The 23,787-nt window shown below is 40.6% G+C and overlaps 1 protein-coding gene across 4 annotated transcripts in view; it reads left to right on the forward strand.

The window, feature by feature from the left end:
• The window catches only part of SH3YL1 (SH3 and SYLF domain containing 1), a 40,802-nt gene that overhangs the window by 9,999 nt on the left and 7,016 nt on the right, over nt 1–23,787 (forward strand). For all 4 annotated transcript variants that reach the window (XM_045055054.1, XM_045055053.1, XM_045055055.1 and 1 more), the window contains 8 exons: nt 3,648–3,758; nt 6,587–6,700; nt 8,425–8,489; nt 13,548–13,660; nt 14,571–14,699; nt 16,529–16,697; nt 17,358–17,436; nt 23,485–23,541. In XM_045055054.1, coding sequence (XP_044910989.1) covers nt 3,648–3,758; nt 6,587–6,700; nt 8,425–8,489; nt 13,548–13,660; nt 14,571–14,699; nt 16,529–16,697; nt 17,358–17,436; nt 23,485–23,541 — 837 coding nt within the window. The remainder of the gene's footprint in view (nt 1–3,647; nt 3,759–6,586; nt 6,701–8,424; nt 8,490–13,547; nt 13,661–14,570; nt 14,700–16,528; nt 16,698–17,357; nt 17,437–23,484; nt 23,542–23,787) is intronic.

Below are 23,787 nucleotides of genomic sequence, written 5' to 3' on the forward strand. Positions count from 1 at the left end.
GTCATGGCTTATAGAACCACCTCCATAACATGTACTTTAAAGGGCCAAATGTTGGGGTGCCTGGGTGGCTCAGTTGGTTAAGCATCTGACTGTGGCTTAGGTCATGCTCTTGTGGTTTGTGAGATTGAGCCCTGCATTGGTCTTTGCACTGACAGCATGAAGCCTGCTTGGGATTCTCTCTCCCTTTCTCTCTGCACCCCCTCTGTCTCAAAATAAATTAAACATTTAAAAAATAAAATCAATAAATGAATAATTAAAAAATATTAGGTTCTTCATATTTTATACCAATATAACTTTGAGATGGGTCAAATATTTAGTATAAAATATAAGCTGTGCCTGTATAGTTCTTTTTTTTAAATTAAAGTCTTTAGTCACAATAATAGTTAAAAAGATGATAACAGTAGAAAGCCCAGAGACATGTTCCCATATAAATAAAAACAAATGCTGAAAAATAATAATTGTTTTAAAAAGCAAGCAGAGATACAGATTTGCGGCGTGAGCACAATTTTAGACTAAAGAATATGATGCCAGAAAAACAGGCAAAGAATAGGAACAGAAAATGTGCAAAACAGGACATGTAAACAAACTAAAGAAAAATTCACTGGCATTCAGATAAACTCAAATGAAATTTGTCACCCTGTTTTTCTGATGTATGGCCTTTGCCTTTACCAGTGTCCCCCATGACAGTGGACGTTTTTTATGGTAATACCCAGTGATCTAAACCTGGGTGGTATTTTTCAGAGGCAATTTATAAAGTAATATAAGCTAACAAATTATGGGTTGTTTTTATTCATCGATTCCCAACCCCTAAGACTCTACCCTAAGATAACTGTCATCCAACAGTGGTATCTCTAAAAGCTAAAAATGGAAATAATCTACATATTTGGCAATAGGAATCAATTGAAGCATACACTGAAATGCAGACAGTAGTATTGGGGGATATTAACAGCAGGGGTGGCTTTTACCCCAACATTTGCATATGTATACTTTTTCCATTATGTTTACAATGTGTTTATGCCATAATTTCTGATCATATAAAAATATAGAAGTTTTTTGTCATACTTGGTTGGGCCTTTTGTACTATGAATTTGAAAAGTAATTCTCCCATAATTTCTGGTTCTGTTATGGTTTGATTTCTGGCATGTCAAACTGTTGATGAATTTGGAGTTTATCCCCATGTAGCATGAAGCTGTGGATGAATTTTCATTGCTCCCCCCCACCCCCGGCAAAAGATCACTATTTATTGTGTAACACAGCTTTTCTACATTGATTTAAGATGTTATCTTTATTATACATCAAGGTATTTTATATATTTGGGTCAATTTCTGAATTTTCTATTTTGTAAAATTGGTTTTTCTGCCTATATTTGCATCTACTATCAAGTAAATTATTGACACTTTATTTTATTTTTAATTTATTTTTAACGTTTGTTTATTTTTGAGAGAGAGAGGCAGAGTACGAGTGGGGGAGGGACAGAGAGAGAGAGGGAGACACAGAATCCGAAGCAGGTTCCAGGCTCTGAGCTGTCCGCACAGAGCCTGATGTGGGGATTGAACTCACGAACTGTGAAATCATGACCTGAGCCAAAGTCGGACGCCCAACCGACTGAGCCAGCCAGGCGCCCCAATGCTTTATGATATGTTGTGGCTTTGGCAGAGCTCGTCCTCTCATTATTCTTCTTTTAAATATTTTCCCTATACTTTCTTGCTTATTTTTTCCATATGAAATCGAGCATTTCATTTAATTAAAGATACTTGTAAAACTTAGAAGATGAATTTGATTTCATTAAGACAAAAAGTAGAAAAACATAAGAAAATTCCAAAGACAAGTGCCAAACAGCGAATCAATATTTGTAACTCATGTTCCAGAAAAAAGGTTAATTCCTTTACTTTATAAATGAATAAGAAACAGAGAAATACCTCCCAACAGGACACTATGGAGAAGACTTGATGGAAATGGAAAGATGTGTAACATCACTCATCACAAAAGAACAAATTAAAGTACACTGAGAGCTTCATGCCAGAGAAGTGGTGCTGGCACTGCCACTGGCTGTAAACCCTAGAAATTAGGCAAACACACCGAATGTCTGCTTTCACATATTGGGTGATGGGTGAGTGTGCCCGAGATCTCAGAGAGGAGGGGAACCCCGTGATTGCCCCTTTTCCTGCACTTTCATTTCTCTTGCTGAATGGAGGAGACAACGGAGTTTGGGGAAGCCATGCATCTGAACTGGCAAGGTGGCCTCATGGAGGGGAGTGGGCCCGAGAGATATGCTGGAGGACCCATGAACCCTTGGCGAGTCCCAAACCCTACGTTTACGCGTAAAACTTTCAAGATGGCGCCAAGAACAGCTACCAGGAAGCTGTGAGGTGAACTGTTTTCAGTTCAGTGAGGGTTGTGGGATAACAGTTGCCACCGTCTGCTCATTAAGCTCTGAGCACACTGGGGAGCGAGCCCAAAGAATCACACCACACTTGGAGGGCTCACATCAAAACGACTGTACACGCACCGAAGCAAAACACAGAAGCAGGCCTTGGAAAGATTGATATGCAGGTCAGTCCCTGCATAGCCTGCTGCTAAGGGCATCAACTCTGTTTAAGGAAGACAACAAAATCCAGACATTCAATGTGGTGATATTCACAATATCTAGCAACCATCAAATTTTACCAGAAATAGAAAACAGGAAAATCTAACCCATAGCAAGAGAAAAATCTGTCAAAAACAGATCTGGAAAGGCCAGAGATGATGCAATTATCAGATAAGGATAAAAAAAGCACCTTTTAAAATATGCTCAAGTATTTAAAGAACAACATAAACATAATGAGAACAGAAATGGAAAGAATAAAAACAACCAAATGGAACTTTCAGAGCTGAAAACAATCTCTGAAATGAAAATTTCATCCGATGGCCTGAATAGCAGACTTTACATTGAAGCCTCTTGGCTTCTTTGGCTCTTCTGATTCCTTTCCCTGTGATAAAGAGATGGTCTATCCCCACATACTTCAGGTCTGGGAGGATTATCTGCACACTTGTTGGAACAAGTACATGCTTGCTTGCATGAGTTTATGAACACCCAGGAAAGCCTGACAGGTAGAATGCTGTACAAACACATTGGAGTAACCACTCAGTTCCTGAGTCTCTTAGGATTTTACTAACAAGGATAATCTATACAGACAGTTCAACATTTTTGACAAAAGTATCCAGATACAGTAAAGTTCATATTTTTTATTTTGGACAGTTGCAATAAATTATATATTTTTTATTATGCGCAGTTATAAATTACATCTTTTGTTGATTCTTTAAATTTTAATATTTTTAAATTACCATTGGGGTAAATTAAGAATTACACAGAGAAGGTGTATAATTGAGAGATTGGACCATATTTTGTTTAAGATCCTTTAGAATCCCATGATTTTATAATTTCTGGGAGTTTGAGAGTTTAGGGTTTCCCAATCTCAGAATGAATTTAATTTATCAGGAAAATAGAGATGAAACAGTAATTTCAGGATTTCCAATTCATTTTATTTGTCTGGAAGGATACAATTTATTAATGCTCAATTGTGCATGAGAAAAAATGAAATTATAGTAATTTTCTAACTTGTATGTACTAGATTTTTTCATTAAAATCTCTTTTTTTAATCTTTCAGTGAATAATCCCATACCTTCCAATCTGAAATCGGAAGCAAAAAAGGCGGCTAAAATTCTAAGAGAATTCACAGAAATAACTTCCAGAAATGGACCTGATAAGATCATTCCTGGTAAATAAAATATATACCATTCATTTCTAAAGTTGTTTTGTTGTTTAAGTTACTTGGTGCACTTCCTGACGCCAGGCAGTGGACCCCCCTAAGAGCAGCAAGCCCACAGAGTAGCGTTTCCCTCCTTCTCTGGGGGACCCCCACACCTCCCTTTGCCTTCTGCCTTTGTGGAAGCGGCCTCTCCTGCCTCCCCTTCATGGTGTCCACTTTGGTTTTCTCCCAACTCACCTGTTCTTGTCCTCAGTTTCTGAGGCCTTGTAAGTTTATCTTGCAAACTCACTAGCTAATCTCATAAATAAATTTTAATTTTGGGTTTTCTCTTTCTAGATAAGATATTTACATTTTATAGTGGTTTAACAAGACATTAATCAATAATTCCCAACACAGCTACATATCATATTCCTTGGCTCATTAAAATACAGTGCTTAAAGTTCCTGCAAACCTGCTGAATCAGACCCTGGGAGCAGTGTGGCAGGAATGCGCATTTTTAACAATGCTTCCCATGTGATTCTAGTGCGAGGCTGACCACATAAGACCTGAGTCTAGAGATGACCTTTTGGGAGCCACTACCTGCCCATTGCCACTAGCACTTATCTCTACAGGGTGTTTCATGGACTACTTGTCTTTGCCACGAGGCAAAGAAGGTTCACATGCCGACTACCTTGGGCAGTGCTGCAGACTAATTTCCCTCTTGACCACCACAACTCTGATCCAGCATGACAAAGACTACTTGATTTTTTTAACTACTTTAACTTCTTAAGTCAGATGTTTAAAGTTATTTAGCAGAACTTTAAATATTAAAAACTTTTAAATTTGTTATAATAATAATAGTTATTATTATTATTATTATTATTATTATTATTATTATTATTATTGTTATTTTGGCCCAGCCACCACTTCCATCATAGGAAAACAGTGCTTCTTGGAACCTGGCTACTCAAAGTGCTGCTGGGCATCACCTGGGGGCGCGTTAGAACCGCAGGACCTCAAGGCCCCACTTAGACCTAGTGAGTCAGAATCTGCATTTTTTACAAGATCTCCAGTGATCTATATGTACACACAGGTTTGAGAAGGACTACTTTAGGACTTGAAGAAAATTCAATCAGAAAAACTGAATTTTCAGTAGCAGTATTCTGAAGCAGGAGATAGAAGACATTTCTTGATATATATCAGCATCTGCGTATGTGGCCCGCTAGCCCGATTTATGGCAAAACTGGATTTCCTAACACAGAAACATCTGAGTATGGATTACCTCTCATGGATTTTGTGCAGTAAAATTCCATCATGACTTTCTTCTGCCTGCAAAGACCACCTGACTCCCTTTCAGTGAGTGTAGCTGGGAAAGTGAAGACCAGTTTACGTGGCAGCCTGGGTAAGAGCTGACTCCCAGGTGTGCAGGCTGTGTGTGGTGGGGAGGAGAGGGCCCCAGGGGCTGCCAGAGAGCCAAGCCTCTCCTTTCCTAGAGCCTTCCCTAGGATGGGGGGGGGGCATTATGTTTAAATTAACACTAGGGTGATCTATTATATAGTGGAGGATAAAATCTACAAAAAACAATTTAAAACAAAACATCTAGACTGTAGACCTTAGCGGTACGAGGTCACACTCGGGTGTGAGGGGCCTGAGATCCGTACAAGGACATTTAGAGGGTGAATCTGTACTCAGTACATCTCTGCCATCCATGAAAAGCTACTTGGCAAATCAGTTAGGCATTACTGGTATTTTAGTGTTCCTGAATTTGGGTAGAAAATCTATAAAAACAAACCTGATACTTAAAATATGTTCATCTACTTTTGCTGTATCTAAATAGAGGCAATCCTGACCATACACACATTGAGAGTGGAGTCGAGGTGTGGACGAAGATGTTCTACCAAAGTGGGGTTGTAAAAATAAACCTATGTGATATACAATACAGCTTTCAACCGCATTACAATATACTTATAACGTTTTGAAATACAAAAAGGAGGCACTGGATGCCTGGGATGAGCACTGGGTGTTGTATGTAACTGATGAATAACTAAATTCTCCTCCTGAAACCAATATTGCTCTGTTAAAAAACAAACAAACAGGGACATTGGGGTCCAAGGGTAATTTCAAATGTTGAGGCTTCCCTTGTTATTTGAAGGATATGCTGTTTTGTGAATAAATCCACAGAAAAGGGAGGCACAGTGTTTACTAGGCACATATATTAATAACTCGTTTTATGTGATGAACTTCCCTGAAATGTGAATAAACCAGTGGTTTCTAAATTGAGTTATATTCTCAGTACACTAGTAGTTATGTGTTACTCGAATACTCAGATCGTTTTACAAAGTTAAAAGTCTTTTAAAGTGGCAAAATCACTTGGTTTTTCTGTGTTTGAATCCAGATTTTCGTATTAGTAAAAGGTGAACTAACTATGGATTTCAGATCAAAGTTCCACAGCTTGCAGCAAGTTTCTCCTTAGTACTTAGTACAGTATGGATCTTTATATTATGAGTTATGTTCTCAATTAATTGAAATCTCCAAATTATTTGTCCTGCTGGTAGATGTCACAGAAAAATCTCATCTGTATATCTCATTTATCACAGCGGTTGCAGGATGTTTGAGCACTTGTGACGTTAGGTGTAGCATTGGAAACATACAAGGAAGGAGGTGGGGCAGGGAGGCCCAGGTGCACGTGCTGCGTAACCGAGTTTTTTTCAGCTCATATGTCCCACTAAGGCTCATACTGAGAGCCCTGGGTCCTGCCAAGGAGACTGCTGTGTGTACTGAATCTGCTCAACCCCTGAACATCTATCCAGGAAAGTCCATTAAAAATGCTCACCTGCTCGTTATCTTTAATTTTGCAGCCCATGTAATTGCTAAAGCCAAGGGCCTTGCGATATTGTCTGTGATAAAGGCTGGATTTCTAGTAACTGCTAGAGGAGGCAGTGGGGTCGTGCTGGCGCGTCTTCCCGATGGAAGTAAGTTGATTGTTTTCGCTTTGAACACAACTCACAGGAGCGTGGTAGGTTTCTTCATCCTTCTTTGTTCAGCCCTTGGCTAAGAATCAGAAACAACCAAGTTCTCTTCTCAAGCACTACCCACGTTTTCACGGGCAGACTTCCCAGCAGTACAACCAGCCCAAGTAGAAGCACATTCAAAGGCACTTCCCTTCTGTGGGCTCAAAGTCTGTGAGATGTTCCCACAGTGGTGACAGGTAGCTCTCTGTGAAGGTGGAGATCTGTCAACCTCTGGGGTCTCAGAATCTCAGGAGGACTTTTCTACTGGGCTTTTCTGCTGTTCTTATTTCCCCTGTATTTCTCACTTTTGAGCCCAGATGCTCAGTCCACAGAGGGTAATTTAAATTTTTTTTTTAACATTTATTTTTGAGACAGAGAATGAACGGGGGAGGGTCAGAGAGAGAGAGAGAGAGGGAGACACAGAATTGGAAACAGGCTCCAGGCTCTGAGCTGTCAGCACAGAGCCTGACGCGGGGCTTGAACTCACTAACCACGAGATCATGCCCTGAGCCGAAGTCGGACGCTTAACCGACTGAGCCACCCAGGCGCTCCTCACAGAGCATAACTTAAAAGCTGCCCAAATGAAATAGCAGATTCCCTGGGGCACCTGGGTGGCTCAGTCAGCTGAGTGTCTGACTTCAGCTCAGGTCGTGATCTCACAGCTCTTGAGTTCGAGCCCCATGTCAGGCTCTGTGCTGTCAGCTCGGAGCCTGGAGCCTGCTTCCGATTCTGTGTCTCCCTCTCTATGCCCCTCCCCTTCTCATGCTCTCTCTCCCTCTCTCTCAAAAATAAATAACATTAAAAAACAAAACAAAAACAAAAGAGAAGCAGCAAATTCCCCAGATCCTGGCCAGATGGGCAGTCTTCAAACAGCGACAGCTCCTAACATAGGAAATGGAAAACAACTTTGGGGTTATATGACGCTAATTTCTGTAATACAAACTCCCCTAAGCCTGGGTAGATTAGTTCTAAATATATTCAAGCAATATCCTGTTACCTAGAACACAAATTAGGTTAGGAAACTAATAAGCATCTGCAGAAAGGACTTTATCTAGACTCTCCCACCCTCCCCCCATCAGATTAATTTTCTCCCTAATTCAAATGGAATTATTGTACTAAGTTTTAAAATGTAAGGAAATGTATCTTGTTAAAATCTTAATAATCTTGAACAGATAGCCTATTTCTTGTGCTACTACGCAAAAAAAGACCAGTTTTTGCCCTCAGAGATTTACAATAGAAACGGTTTATTATTGTGTCACCCTTAGAAGTGATTATAATAAACTTTTTTGAATCCTTTCGCTCTGTTATATCTATGATAGAACTCTAACTAAAAACTAGAATTACAGCTCAATTATTTTGTAAAACGTTATATAAATGTTGATAGTTAAAATTAGATATGTTTAGTAGGTGAGGATTCAGTAGTTTGGTGTTATGCACGTTTGTAGAGAAAGATCAGGGGGCATGAATTTGTGAGTCTGTGGGACTCAATATCTCATACCTTTCAAATATTTTTAACTTAAAATCATATAGGCTTATTAAAGAACATTTTAAAACACAGGGGGAAATACCAAAGTCATTATTTTCAAAGAAATGCTATTTGTTCACATTTTAGCATTTTCTTTCCCATATGTGTGTGCCAAGCAGTTTTAATGTTAGAGTAACGTTTGCTTCTTTGTGTTTGTTAGAGTGGTCTGCACCGTCAGCCATCGGCATAGCTGGGCTTGGTGGAGGGTTTGAAATAGGAATTGAGGTAAGTGTGTGAAAACACAACTGCGACTTACTACGTGAAGCTTGAGAGAGTATCTACTGTTCTCATTTCACCATCGATGGAATATATTTTATTCCATGTGTTTCCCTTTCTGGATGAATCCCCACTGATATCATTCTAATGTTTACCGGTATCTTTCATCGAGAGTGGCATTTTGCTGGGTCCATCTTTAGCATGTCTGGGGAGCAGGAATGTCTCAAAGCGGATAAACTGTACTTGGCCACTTGTGACTTGCTCATTGCAAAGCTGCTAACCTCTGCAGCGGGTTGTCGAACAAGCCAGAGCTTAGATCCTGGGCTTACCTGGCTTAATACAGTGTATCTTCACGGGTGGCAAAATCCAGTTGTGTTATATCTTCAGGTTGCTTCAGATGCTTGGAGTAAAGACTGCCTTTGCATGGTTTCGTGTTGTGACCTGGTTCCTGATGACCATGGCCTCTCAGGCAGGCCCTGAGCATACCTGTTTGCAGAGGTCTGTTACTTAGAGATTACCTTCTGCATGATACTAATCTTTCATCCATGGCAGTATTGCTAAGTCATGGGCAAATCGAATCTCCTAATAGTCTCAAATCACTTTCTTCTCAAGTTCTGGTCAGTTTTGTCCTAAGCCATCTTTTTATGCATTTTCTCTGTGGCCACAGTTTTAAATTCCCTTGGCCTCATTAGACACGGGCCTTTCCACCACTCTTATTTCACCTTTATGTGACCTTCTTTACTCCCTGTTCCCTTAATCTGTATTATAAAAAGAGATATATATTTTAGCTTTCCCTATCGTAACTGCCTTTTTGTTGGATATTCAACCAGACCAAAGCCATACAAAGCATCGCCCTGTGTGGGCAGTACATTTTCATCCCTGCCTGCACCTCCTTGCCGACAGGCGGTGCTCTCTGCATGGATGATGCTCAGCTGGTGGTGTGAGTGCCCCCCTCCCCCCCCCCACCTCGTCACCCCTCTCCCTCCACTGGAAGCTGGGTGGTGCTCTGGGCCTCAAACAGCATTTGTTTCCAAGCTGATGAGAGATGAAGTAAGGGTGACTGCAGGAAGTTTAGCATATGAAAAACTAAAAATGTGAAAATGGGACTCCCCGTGATGGCTCCTTGGAATATCCGGGTTTGGGCATGTTAACAGCCTTGAAAACAAGTGTAGTAACGTGTAATCCTATCATTAGCACGTGAAATAGAAAGATTCAAAGTCAACATTTTATAGAGATATACTCGATTATCTTCCAAAGGCAGTGTGGGGTAGTGGTTGGGCTGTAAGAGCAGAGACTGTACCAGACCCGGGAGCACCTGCAGCCCTGTGCACTGAGCGGCCCCCTTCTCCCGGGATCTGCGATTTTTCACTTGTAAGATAGAGGCAACAGTAGCCTTCCCTCTTGGCTTATTAAGTGAGTTGAGTGCATTTAGAGTGGCATAAACTATTATAATTTTTATTGTGAATGTCCTCTTTACCTTTGCAATGCTTACTTGTGCTTGTGATTTATAGAAACTTTTGATCTTACCCTCATGGCATATAGAAGAAATTAACCCTGGACTTTCATTTAACTAACATACATGGAGGAAAATCATTAGCTTTTTAAAATGCCTATTTCAAGTAGAGATTAGAGGAATTGCCTAGGGGTTAGAAAGACTGCCTTTATACTTCTTAAACACAACCTGACTTTGCCTCCCTGAGGCCCACAGATATGTCCCAGAGGGTAATCATAATGCGCAAGCAGTCAGTTCCTTTTCAACGTTGGCAAGAAGTCTTGTGCTTCTCCACAGAGCATTCTCAGACTTTATCATGAGCACGAGTTTTCTGCTGCTGCTCTCACAGAGCTCTCCAGCCCACTTCGAGTGAGCGAGGAAGCAGAGGTTCCCTTGATACAGCAGCTCTTGTGAAGCAGGACCGTTCTTGTCAGCAGCGGCCCTGGCTTCCAGTAAAAAGGCAGCAGACCTGTGGCCAATGGCGAGCCAGATAGACACCCTCAGTTACGGAGAGAAATTAGTCCCCAACCACCTAGGGCTGATTCAGGTTCCTCTACTGGCATTCTTCTTCTTTTTTTTTTTTTTTTCAACATTTATTTATTTTTGGGACAGAGAGAGACAGAGCATGAACGGGGGAGGGGCAGAGAGAGAGGGAGACACAGAGTCGGAAACAGGCTCCAGGCTCTGAGCCATCAGCCCAGAGCCTGACGCGGGGCTCGAACTCACGGACCGCGAGATCGTGATCTGGCTGAAGTCGGACGCTTAACCGACTGTGCCACCCAGGCGCCCCAACTACTGGCATTCTTCTTTCCAGCAGCAGGTTCCCAACTTGACAGAATGTTCCACACAGGTGTTAGCCTGTTGGTTTTCTTATCTGGACCTTAATGTAGATTTTGAGTACCTTGAGGGCATAGATGTTCTCTCTTCGTGCCTAGTCTTCGACTGGCCAAGTATCGAGCACAAAGTAGAAACCCAGAGTGAGTCTCAATGTCTTTATCTTAAGCTTTCAAGGACACAGAGAGCACTCACATAATCAATTTATGCTAGTAAATATTTGTTGAATAATGTAATTATCTGCCATTCCGTTTTAGAATGGACGAACAATAGCAGTTAACATTTTTGTAAAACTTTTGCATATATTCTTATAGAATCAGTTCCATCCCATAGCCATGGAGAACGGTTATCACTGCTCTCATTTCGCACATGAAAGAACTGGGTGATGTGAGTTCCCCAGTAGGAGGTAGCCAGACAGTGACAGACGGGCCATTCAAACGGAGGGTTCTGGCCCTGAAACCACTCAGCAGGCTGTTTGTGGCATTGGGTGCCGCGTTCCTTAGCGGTCCTGGTGTTCAAGCCTCTGTCCATAGGTAGAAGGACTATGTGTTCTTGGTTCCATGGATAATCAGGTGAGAAGTCAGCCCTGGGTCTCGTCACTTGTAGTACCCTGTCTGTTCCTGACTGTGACTTCCGTCTACATAATTTCCCATGGATTTTAGGCCAGGTAGGCAGGGCACACGTGAGTATATTCAATATACGGAGACATTAAGCATCTTGCCTAAGATCACACAGCTAGGGTATGGTTGTCCTTGGTTGGGTTCACTAGATATAGAGCCTGAGACAGGGCTTAGGGTACATGTGATTTCTTGAGCAAATGTTCTCAGGGCTGAAACCGTAAGAGACTAAGGAAGCAGGACAGAGAAAGAGTAGAGTTGGAGCAAGGGATGGTCCCAGGTAAACTCAACCTGGTCTGACAACAGGAGAAGGCAAATCACATAACAGCCTTGTTAAGCCTCGAGGCAAGCGGGGTGGCGTCTGGGCACCACCACTCTCTCCGTCCGTGGGCAGCAGGTGGTGTGCCTCTGGTACAGGGCTGAGGGAGCCAACAGCACCAACCACAGCAGGGGGAGCCAAAGCAGATCTCTTGCATCCAGGACACTCTGTGATCTCTCAGCCTACCATGCTGCCTCCTGTAGGCGATAACATCTTTAGGACATGTGAAATATGAATGTGATCTGCAGGAACTTTAGATTTATGCTCTGTTTTGGAATCCAGACCAGGTTAAGGTTCTGAAGGTATATGAAGTTAGGGACTAGGTCATCTTCTGACAGGATCTGGTGGCCTTCCTTAGCTCAGACATTAGTTAACACTAAGATTATAGTACTGATTCAATTATGTAAACTACAGAGAATTTCCAATGTTTTATAATTCACACACAATTCATTAAAAACAAAAATGATCTGAAAGTCAATGGTCTAAGGAAAGATAATGCAAAGACTTGGTTTAAAGACTATTAGCATTTTCTTTTCAGGACAGTCGTAACAAAGCCCAAAGCTCTGAAAACATCCATATATGGATCACTCAACTGTTTGTTATAGCAAAGGCCAGAGTTCACCATGGGCCAACTCTGATCAGTCTTGCTTTCACCCAATAGTGTGATTTGAGAGAAATGATTTAGCTTTTCCAGAGAGAGTTTGGATGAGCTCTTTTACTTTAATAATGAGGAGGCTGTCCAGGTGTAAGCTAAGGAAAAATTACTGTTAGAGGCTAGGCTCAACTTCTGAGCCCACTAAAGTCAACGTGCAGAGAAGGGCCCCGTGGTGTAAGGGGTGGAAGGTGTCTTGGCATGTAGAATGTCAACACTCGGTTTGAATGTTGAGGCTGAGGGCTGTGTCCCAGAGGGCTTTGTCCCCTGAGGGCTGTGTCCTCAGAGAGCTGTGCCCCCTGAGGGCTGTGTCCCCCCCCCCCAGAGCTATGTTCCTGGAGGGCTGTGTCCCCCAGGGCTGTGTCCCCAGAGGGCTGTGTCCCCCAGGGGGCTGTTCTCCCAGAGGGCTTTGTCCCTGGAAGGCTGTGTCCCCCAAGGGCTGTGTCCCCTGAGGGCTCTCTGTATTTCTGGGCTCTCATGGGGCTTGCATACAGCTCCGGCAAACTTGAAAACCAAATGCCGTCCTTGGTGGGATGTCTTGAGCCGTCTCACGTTCTAATTTTTGCCCTTAGAGAACTTAGTAGGAGGCACTAACAAATGGTTAACTAGTTTCCTTCTGGCATTTCGAATTCTGAGGCCAAAAAGAAAGTGGACGTGCAGTTTACTGGTGGTAGGCATGTGGCCTTGCCAGGGATTTCAGGGTGCAAACGTCATTGAGAACCCTTGACCTTCTGCCCTCACTGTTAGCTGTGTGGTCTTTGCTTGGCTTTCTTGATGTGGTTAGTTTAAAAGAGTACTTTCGATCTTTCTGATCTACCTATGTTTGATGTGTTCTGGCTATCACTGTGACAGTCCTCTTAACCTTACTAGACCTTTGTCGTCACCCGCATTACCAGCTTGTCGGGTGGACCGGGGAGGTTTGTATGGAGCCCCACAGCACATGGTCGGGGGTGTCTGCCACACTGACCTGTGCAAATGTCCCTTGTGTGAATCCTCAGCTCAAAACAACAATGACCCTTCCTTCATATTCTTTCATTGTCTACATTGAAATTCTCGCTGCATTATATGGTGTATATTTGAGTTCTAATCAACATGTATTTTAAATGATATTTAGACAATTATTCTTAAATGAATGGGCTTTTTTTATTTTCAGGTCTCAGATTTGGTAATAATTTTGAATTATGACAGAGCAGTAGAAGCTTTTGCAAAAGGTGGTAACCTGACACTTGGAGGGAATTTTACCGTGGCAGTTGGGCCCCTGGGAAGGTGAGTACTACGACATAGTTTCTGAACAGCTGTTGGAGAGTAATGGCTTAAAAACTATACAGTTTTGCATTAGGAGGAACTTTGAATTGAAATGAAACTGATTCATGATTTACATATGTCCCAGAGGGTTTGAGGCTCTTTAGAAGAAATAGAAAACATAGGCAGTGTGATAAAATGAGAAAATTTAAAACTAGAACACACAAAAGGAAACTAAATATTTCAGAAATGAAGGCCATCGTATCTACTGGAATTGAACATAAAATGTACCTTTCAGCTTTGAAGGAGCCAGGTCAAATTGAATTAACTGATAAAAGACAGTATTGATCAAGAAAGAAAACGAAACTTGTCTTCAAACTAGTGAAAACTTAAAATGAAAGTGTCTCACTGGCATGATGTTTACAGTATATATGCTGCATTTTCCCTCTCGGTTAACAAACAACTATTCTGGGGTCAACTGAGCAATTTAGAAATTCTGAAAGCTCAGACTGTTTACAAAAGCTAACACAGTACAATCCTCTGAAAAGGTTTCTAAATTCCATGAAAATAGTCAGTGTAAAAAGAACCCACAGTCTTTAGGACTCTTGAAATGTACGTTGCTGTTTTAAGAAAGGAAGACAAGGTTGGTAATTATCAGCTTTCCATGAATTGGGTACAAGGTGGTCCTCTGTGTTATCACATCACTTTTTAATGGTTTTAAATAACAAGTCCTTCCCCTGCCCTGTCCTTGCTCTAGACCACTCTAAACACATCTAGCTCAGGCCAATAGGAAGTAATGAATGAAAACAAGTGGCCTGAGATTAGAACGATGTCACTCTTTGGAGGGAGAAGTGCAGTGCCGTTCAGATAGTCGTCTTTAGGATCTGTCCTCTTGCCAGTCTGGTTCTCTCCTGCAAAACCTTGCATTTCACAGGAATTTGGAAGGAAATGTTGCCCTACGGAGCTCCGCTGCTGTCTTCACGTACTGCAAATCTAGAGGACTCTTTGCTGGCGTATCTCTAGAAGGCAGTTGTTTGATTGAAAGGAAAGAAACTAATCGAAAGTAAGTGCAAGCCAAATAATTTTAATTTGAGGAAAGTGTGATGAGAAAAATAGTACGTCATAGATTCACATAGTTCTTTGGAGTTTACAGAGTAATTTCGTATATTCTTTTTTTAAGAACATATTTTAAGAATATGCAACATTTGACTCTAACTATTTCTTTATTTAAAGATTCAATATAAAGCAATATGTACTTGGACAAAATCTAGAAAACACACACAAAAAATTATAAGGAAGGAAAAAAATCCCATTCTACCCCTTTGAGATTAACACTGCTCAGTTTGCTTTATTGCCCGACAATGTTTTCCTAAGCATAACTTCCCTTGTTTTGCCACATATGATTGTGATCATAATAGATAGAATTGCAAATCCTTTTTTCCATCCAGCATTGCAAGAATCATAAGTGTAAGTTAATGGCTACATAATATTGTATTAGTTGGCTGTATCATATTCAGTATATTTTTCAAACATCTGTAAAAGTACCTAAGTTACAACTTGTAGGTCAGTCAAAATATTCCTCATTATGAGAAGCTGTCTATTATGACTCTCTGCCTTTGTTGTGTTTCCATAAAATGGAGATCAATTTTGATTTTTAAAAAACGGATTTAGAAGTATTTTGACAGCTGGAGAAGAACTTGTACTTTAAACTGGCATCTGGCTAAGTTTTCCCCAAACTGCTTCTCTACATCGCCACTAAAACATGTCTGGCTTCTCAGAGGAAGATAAAAGGTTGACTGACAAGAGAAACTTCCTTCAGAACGTGGCAGGCAGAGATCCCACTAGCTGGGAGCTTGGCAGGAGCCGACAGTGCTGTCTGGTTACAGCAGAGGAACCCCTGCCCCCCAACCTCATCTGCCTGCTTTCCAGGGAAAATCTGCAGAAAATTTACTGCCCACTCAAGAGTTTGCTAGCACATTGGGGCACCTGGCTGGCTCAGTTGAACAGCCAACTTTGGCTCAGGTCATGATCTCGTGGTCCGTGGGTTTGAGCTCCACGCTGGGCTCTGTGCTGACAGCTCAGAGCCTGGAGTCTGCTTTGGATTCTGTGTCTCCCTCTCTCTCTCTGTCCCTTCCCCACTTGCACTCTGTCTCTCTCTGTCTCTCAAGAAATAAACATTAAAAAAAATTTTTAAAGAGTTAATAAGCACATGTGACAATATTCAGTGTAAGCCACAGAAACTGGAAAATAGGAGGAGTGGGGAAAAATAAAGATTTGCAGAGCTCTGTGTCTTATAAAGTCAAGAGAGATGTTTCTACTTCTCGTTTTTGAAGCATTCTTTTAGGAACTTCTGATTTCAGGCCTTCAGAAGACTTTCTCACTAAAGTTCACGTGAATCTGGATAAACTAAACAAACATACTTCTTAATTAATTGCAGGGCTTCCAAACATGTAAGGCAAATCTTTATATAGTTTTGATGCAAATAAACAGTTTTAAAGAAATTACAAAGCCGTATTTGTTGGCCCCATTTTTGTAAGAAACTTAAAAAATAAAAGCCTGTAAAAATGTATATGCTTGTAGGTATATTTGCATAAGCGTAGATGTATTTGCATACATGTGTTTATATAGATGTGTTTGTATATGTGATTTGATTTTTATATTATTGGAGAAAGAGTATGTGTATCAGACTATTTATGGTGATTGGCTCTACAGATGATCTTGGGGGAGTGAACTTAGGGGCTTAACGGGTTATAGCTTGTAGTTAGTGTTGGAAAAATAGTATATATGAAGTATTAGATGTGAGTATATCCCTACACACAGGTATGTGTCCTACTTTTAGCTCTAGGAAAGCTCTATGTCTATAAATGTTCTTAATTTGATATTCCTTATTAGGTTTTATTGTCAAGACATCCGAGCTTATGACATTTTATTTGGAGACATGCCGCGGCCTGCTCAAGCGGAAGATCTCTATGAGATTCTCGATTCCTTTACTGAAAAGTATGAAAATGAAGGACAGCGAATCAACGCAAGAAAAGCAGCAAAGCAACAGAGGAAGCCTGCTGTAATGCGTGGTTTTTTTTTGTGTCTCTTAGCAGTCGCAGGAAATAGCATATTCTGCCCTTGATATCAGGTTCCTGATAACCGACTCCACTTCCCTTATACTCTCATTTGCGTAAAGTCCTTGTGAAAATGTCATACACCTCTGATGTGTCATCTGTACAAACCTCGAGGAGAAACATAGGTTGTTTTCCATACTTGCATCTCTGAGGAGAGGACTTTGCACCAGTAGCCGTGCTAACGGTAGCTGCTGACACACAGGTCTCAGGCCTCCGAGCATCGATCGTGCGCACCAAGTTCCACGACACCCTTCGGAGTCGCTTGATCCCCATCACAGGGCACGAAAGCCGCCACAGCAAGCCTACGTTGTCACGGCCTCCCAGGGGCTGCCGAGCCAGTCACCAGGTGGCTGTGCCCGCGTAGGTTGTCAGCGGTGCCTGGATGAGGCGAGGTACAGAAGGGCACCCACTGTCAACCCCTGCATGTGGCGTCCGTTTCAACTGAGTGTGGCCCGAAGCACACTACCTGTGCTCACGTAGGGTGCTTCGTTAATAAGTGCATGGGGTAAAATAGGCCACATACATTCTCCAGAAGAAAAAAGCCTCACATGCTCCATGGTAATAAAGTATTTTAAAATCACGTGCATTTTTTTTGTCCCTCCCAGGCTAAAGAATTACCTCCGAAACCATTGTCAAGACCACAGCAGTCATCTGCACAAGTCCCGCTGAACTCTGGCTCCCAAAGTAAATATTTTTGTCGTAATTCAAATATAATTAACAATTGTTAAACTTTAGTATCAAATGGAACTAAAATGTGTTGAAGAGAAAGACAAATGCTCAGACTCCTCTAAATACAAAGGTATTCTCATGACTGTAACTTGTGAAAGCTTCTTCTCATTCAGAAGAGGCTTTCTCTAATTTACAAAGATTTATCTTTAAAAATTTTCTCATTTATTTTGTCATTTCTTCCAAAGACTGCTATCCTGCTGATTTGAAATAGGAACAAAAGAAGCCATTTTTCTTGTATACTCATAGATTTATATTCTGAATATTGATCTAAGCCATATATTCTTAGGAGCTCAGGATTTCATAAGGCTGGTTTTAAACTAGACTAAATGTTTAAAGCACCAGGCTCTGGCCTCCATCCCTCTTTCCATTCATCGTTTGTATGACAGTCACTCTTGGAATTCTGCTCTATGGGCACAGAGGGTAACAGTACCTAGCAATATGGTAAAGGAGGTGATGCTTCATATAGTGATCCACTATTATTCAAGAGCATTGTGCAGTGGCTTTTGCGAGTACAAAGATGAATCCACCTTACATCCTGTCCTTGAAGAACTTTCAGTCTAGTACAGGAGGTGTCCCATGGGGAGAAGTAACTGCCATCACCAGAAGGAAGCATGTGATAAGGTCTGGGAGGAGGAGTAGAAGTGTCAAAAGGCTCTAGAGGGCAGGAGGATGGCCCCTCCTTCAGGCTCTGTATCCACCGCCCCTTCACCTGCGGACCCACACGCAGTCTCCGCCCTCACGCTGGCTCCTGGCTGTGCCGTTAGCTTGCCTACATGTCCCCTCCCTGGAAGACACTCAGGAACCAAACCTGTCCTTTATTATCCACTCTTACTGTGTGACCCGGCTGTTCCTTTGTCTCCTGGGATGCCGTATTCTTCTTTCAATAGGGATGGTCTGTTTCTGATTCATGTTCAGGTGATTAATTTGCGTACACTCATATTTCCAGTGAGTAACAAGATGTGGGCACTGGAGTCTATTTTTATTTTAAAGCTGCGTGATTACATAAAATTTGACCTCTGTAGTTATGTCTTAAAATACATGATGTTTCTGAAGTCTCCTCACTAGGAAAATACATGTCTGTAAGATGCATGTGTAAAAATCTTATGAGGGCACCTAGGTGGCTCCGTCAGTTAAGCCTCTGACTTGATTTCTGCCCAGGTCACGATCTTGCAGTTCTTGGGTGCAAGCCCTGCATCAGGCTCTGCACTGACAGCATGGAGCCTGCTTGGGATTCTGTCTGTCTCCTCTGTCTCTGCCCCTCCCCTGTTCTCTCTTGCTCTCTCTCTCTCTCTCAAAAATAAATAACTAAACATTAAAAAAATTAAATCTCAGGGAACCTACCTGGGTGGCTCAGTCAGTTAAACATCTGACTCTTGGTTGTGGCTCAGGTCATGATCTCACAATTGGTGACTTCAAGCCCTGCATCAGGCTCTGCACTGACAGCGTGGAGCCTGCTTGGGATTCTCTCTCCTTCTCTCTGCCCCTCCCCCGCTCATGCTGTCTCTCACTCAAAAACAAATAAATATTTTTTTTTAATAAAATTAAATCTGACCTATAAAAATAAGTTTTTAAAAAAAAATTTTTTTCAACGTTTTTTATTTATTTTTGGGACAGAGAGAGACAGAGCATGAATGGGGGAGGGGCAGAGAGAGAGGGAGACACAGAATCGGAAACAGGCTCCAGGCTCCGAGCCATCAGCCCAGAGCCTGACGCAGGGCTCGAACTCACAGACCGCGAGATCGTGACCTGGCTGAAGTCGGACGCTTAACCGACTGCGCCACCCAGGCGCCCCATAAGTTTTTTATTAAAAAACAGAATCTTAATTCTTAATTACATATCTTCACATATATAATTTTATATAAATGCATAATAGATGGTTTTTGATGCATTATTTTCTTTTTCTTTTATGAGTTGCTGCCTTTCCTTCATTTCACCTCCTAACTCACATGGTGCCCTCTCCCATACTCATTTCAGGAAATCTATGTTGACAACATGCGGTGTAGACATCTGTATTTCTCTCCACATGTATCTTTCTTTGATAGTCCTACTCACAGGCACATGTATAAGAACATATACACACATGGAAGGAATATTTTGTCTTGTAAAAATGCTGCCATATTATACATGTTTTACTCTATCTTGCTTGTGGGTTTTATTTATTTTGCTGAAAAACACCTCATGGAAACATCTGAATCAACTGGTGCAGCTCTAATTAATTCTTTTTAATGGCCTTTTAATATTCCATGGGGCAAAAAACTTATTTATTCAGCTGCTCTCCTACTGATAGGTATTAACATTATTTCAGTTTTTTTCCCATGCCAACCATCTCCCCAATTTACATCTTTGTAAATTTGTGTGTCTACATATTGGTACTTTCATTTATTTCTTTATTTATTTTTGGAGATAATTACCAGGAATGGATATAGTAAGTCAAAGGACATATTTTTTAAATTTCGACAGATTAGGTAGATTGTTTTTTAAGTTTTTACTACTACAGAGTCTCATCAGCCATTGCCCACTGTATACACTTCCCAGCATGCACACTCCCCACTGTATACACTTCCCAGCATGCACTCTCCCCACTATATACAGTGCCCACTACATATACATATACTGCCCACCATAAGCACTCTCCCACTTGTAGCTCTCTGCATCATATATGTTCCTCACCACTGTTAGTGTTAGAGTATTTGCATGTGTTAGGGTTGGTTATATCTCCTTTTTATTTGGATTGTGTTGCCCCTGTCAGTTAGTGACTTAAAGGTTTCTTGATATAATTGCTGGAGTTTTGTCTTTAATCTTTTCTGAAAACTTTCTTCATTTCATTGGTCGATTTTTTTCTATTGGAGTATTTGTTGCCTTTCCCATTTGTAGAAGCACTTTGTATATTGAAGACTTTGTCATTCGGGCTACAGTTTTTTTTCTACATGAATCATTTGTCTGTTGGTCTTGTTTTTCATGCAGAGTTAGTCCCCCCTTATCCGTGAGGGCTAAGTTCCATGATCCCCGTGGATGCCTGCAACCATGGATAGTACTGAACCTCATATAAACTATGTTTTTTTTCCTATACATATATACCTGTGATCAAGTTTACCTTATAAATTAGGCACAGTAAGAGATTAGCAATAATAAAATAGAAAAATTACAATGACGTACTATAATAAAAGTCCTATGAATGTGGTTTCTCTGTCTCTTAAAATATCTTGTACTTTTCTCCCCCTTCTTGTGATGATGGGAGGTGATGAGATGCCCACATGAGACGCAGTGAAGTGATTGACACAGTTGTGAGGTGGCATTAGGCTTCTTCTGACCTTCTGACAGTAAATCAGAAGGAGGATGAGCCACTTCTGGGCTGTGGTTAACCGCAGGCAATTGTGAAACAGGAAAACTGTGGATAAGGGGGTCTGCAGTATGCAATGTGCAATTCCAAAAAATAATGCTATGAACTTAGAGTAATTCTATGACTTGGGATATTAATCACAATAACATATAAATTAACTAATTTGGCATGTTTATGATAATCTTTCCATTTTATGCTTTCCATTTGCTGAGGCATTTTTCTGTCATTCCTAAGATTTCATAGTGTCTGTGGCTTTCTTGTTAAATTTATTCCTAAGTACTTTATAATTTTGGTTTGCTGGGTGAATGGAATGTACTTTCCCATTTCTATTTTGGAGTGCTTATTTTTATGTTGAGAAAGTCCTAATTTGCATGTATTTTGTCCTATATCTGATCACTACCCAAAATCTCTTATTTCTAGTCAGTTTTTAAAATTAGATTCTTTTGGAATATTTATACCCTCTTCCCCGTGCTGCCAATGTTTATTTCTATATTCTTATGTCATAAGCTTCTTAGGCCGCAGCCTGCATATTGTACTTGTATCCTCAGGGTACCCGACACTGCCTAGGGTATGAGAGCAACAGTGTGAGAGATACACTGTCCGGCTCGAGACATGTCCCTTCTGAAAGCCATTTCCGTTCACAACGGGACGTACAGGCCATCCTCCCCTGGCCTTCCTGAGGGTTTTTGTTCCACACCTGAGTAAGAAAAGTAACCCCCAAGTCATCCAAATCACACCGTGCTACATTGTCTCCAAAATGTAAGAATGGTGATGTAATCTGAAATATAGATACTGACGTAGTGAGTGAGTGACTGAGGAGTAGCAAGTCGTTTGGACAGTGGTTCTTTGTTTCTCTGCTTTCCACAAAACTGAAGAGGGACGATGGGATTGTCGTGTTAGCTTATGTAACAACAGTAATTAGTATTATCACTATATATTGCTTATTTTAAGAATCACGTAGCTATCTATCACCAAAACAGAAAATTATAAAAGTATCTTATTATCTTATAAATATTTTATTATTATGTTTTAATTACAGATAACCATGTGATTTTTTGACCTCTCTCTCAGAAGGAACATCAAATAATTCTGTTACATTGCTGTAAAATGTATCCTTCTAGCCCTCTCTAGTTTTTATAAGAACCAGCCTTCATAGCACCTATACATTTAAAAAGGAATATTAAAATACAACTTGACGTTGAACCTCTGTCATTCTAGAAATAAGAAATAGTCATCCTGTTTAATGAGCTAAAGTCTCATCCATCTATCGAGCTGTGTTTCAAATAAAAATTTACTTTCCTGTTTAGTAAGTTAACAAATTTATAATATATTTAAGATTTTGGTCAATTGTGTACCAGTAATGATTACAATAATAACTCGATCTGTAAGAAATTATTTAACAGTCTTGTGCTTACTTCAAATAAAATTAAAAAATAAATTTCTGTACAAATTTTTGTTGTAGAAACTGTTCCATAAAATATAATATTAATATATTAGTATAAAATCTTTGAGACGGGGTGCCTGGGTGTCTCAGTCGGTTAAGCATCCGACTTCAGCTCAGGTCATGGTCTCGCAGTTTGAGTTCGAGCCCTGCGTCAGGCTCTGTGCTGACAGCGTGGAGCCTGCTTCCGATTCTGTGTCTCCCTCTCTCTCTGCCCCTCCCATGCTCATGCTCTGTCTCTCTCTTGCCTCTCAATAGTAAATAAATGTTAAAAAAAAAAGTTAAAATCTGTGGGACAAAGGGAATGGAAATATGACTAAAAGGTTAAAATGAGCATTACATAATTTCTGATATCTGCAAAAGCTTGGTGCTTTTTTCACCGAATTCTTAATTTTGGCTCAGGTCATGATCTCATGCTTTGTGAGATCGAGCCCCACGTTGGGCTCTGTGCTGACAGTACAGAGCCTGCTTAGGACTCTCTCTCTCCCTCTCTCTCTGCCCCTCCCCCACTCATGCTTGCTCTCTCTCTGTCTCAAATCAAATTTTTAAAAAACTTTGTTTTTTAAATTCACGATGGTGAGTGCAGATACAGTATTAATGATGTGTATTTTTACTGTGATATTTATATTCTTTTATCCCAAAAAGGAGAGATGTAATTATTTAATTAAAATAATTGATATTGAAATATGCTACAAAGCATGCCCTTTAGAACTTTTAGGCTTATATTGAGCAATTTTAGGTGTTAATTTAAAAATATGCAAGTGAATACATGCTGCTTAAAAATTATTTGAGGAGTCAAGCAAACAAGAATGTTTAAAATCACTGGTTTGGGGATTACAAACTTTTTTGAATTCAGGTATTTTATGATTGCTCTGGAAAACAGATGTGTGTGCATTTTCCATGAACATGTATGTCCAAGGTCGTGAGTTGTAGTGCTTCTGATCATGTGCATATCACGTATTTACTCTCTGCCTATGCTCAGTGTATTTCCTGGGTTTATTCAGGCTCCTCGATTTAAAGGGTGATAAAATAATGAGAGTTCTATCACTGAGCAATTTAAAGTATTTGCTCTGTTGTGCTCGCTTCAGCAGCACATATACTAAAGTATTTGCTTTGCAAGGGCAAGATTAGGCATTCTTGGCTATTTTATATATGCTAATATTTTATGTTATTTATCTTTTTTAATATATGTGAATAAGTTTTCTAATTTTTTTTTTTGCAGGTAATGGAAACAAATATAAGCTGTACCCTGAACTTTCCAGCTATCAGGAGAGAGTTGGTAAATAAAATATCTACATGTTAAAAATTACTCATATTGATCTTATAATCACAAAATTTCTAATTAATCTGGCAGGTTGTAAAAATCTCTAGGAAGGCGTACATCATTTCTTTGACTTATAGAATATGCACGTTATTCTGAAAAGTACCTCATTTAAAAAATGCTGTGGCTTTGCTCGCTTACTTGCTTGTAATCTGAGATTAGCAGCGTGGTGGGGAACCCAGGAGGGACAGTCACCTGGTATGA

This window comes from Felis catus, chromosome A3, assembly GCF_018350175.1.
Source record: "Felis catus isolate Fca126 chromosome A3, F.catus_Fca126_mat1.0, whole genome shotgun sequence".
In the NCBI taxonomy this organism is placed as follows: Eukaryota; Metazoa; Chordata; class Mammalia; order Carnivora; family Felidae; genus Felis; species Felis catus.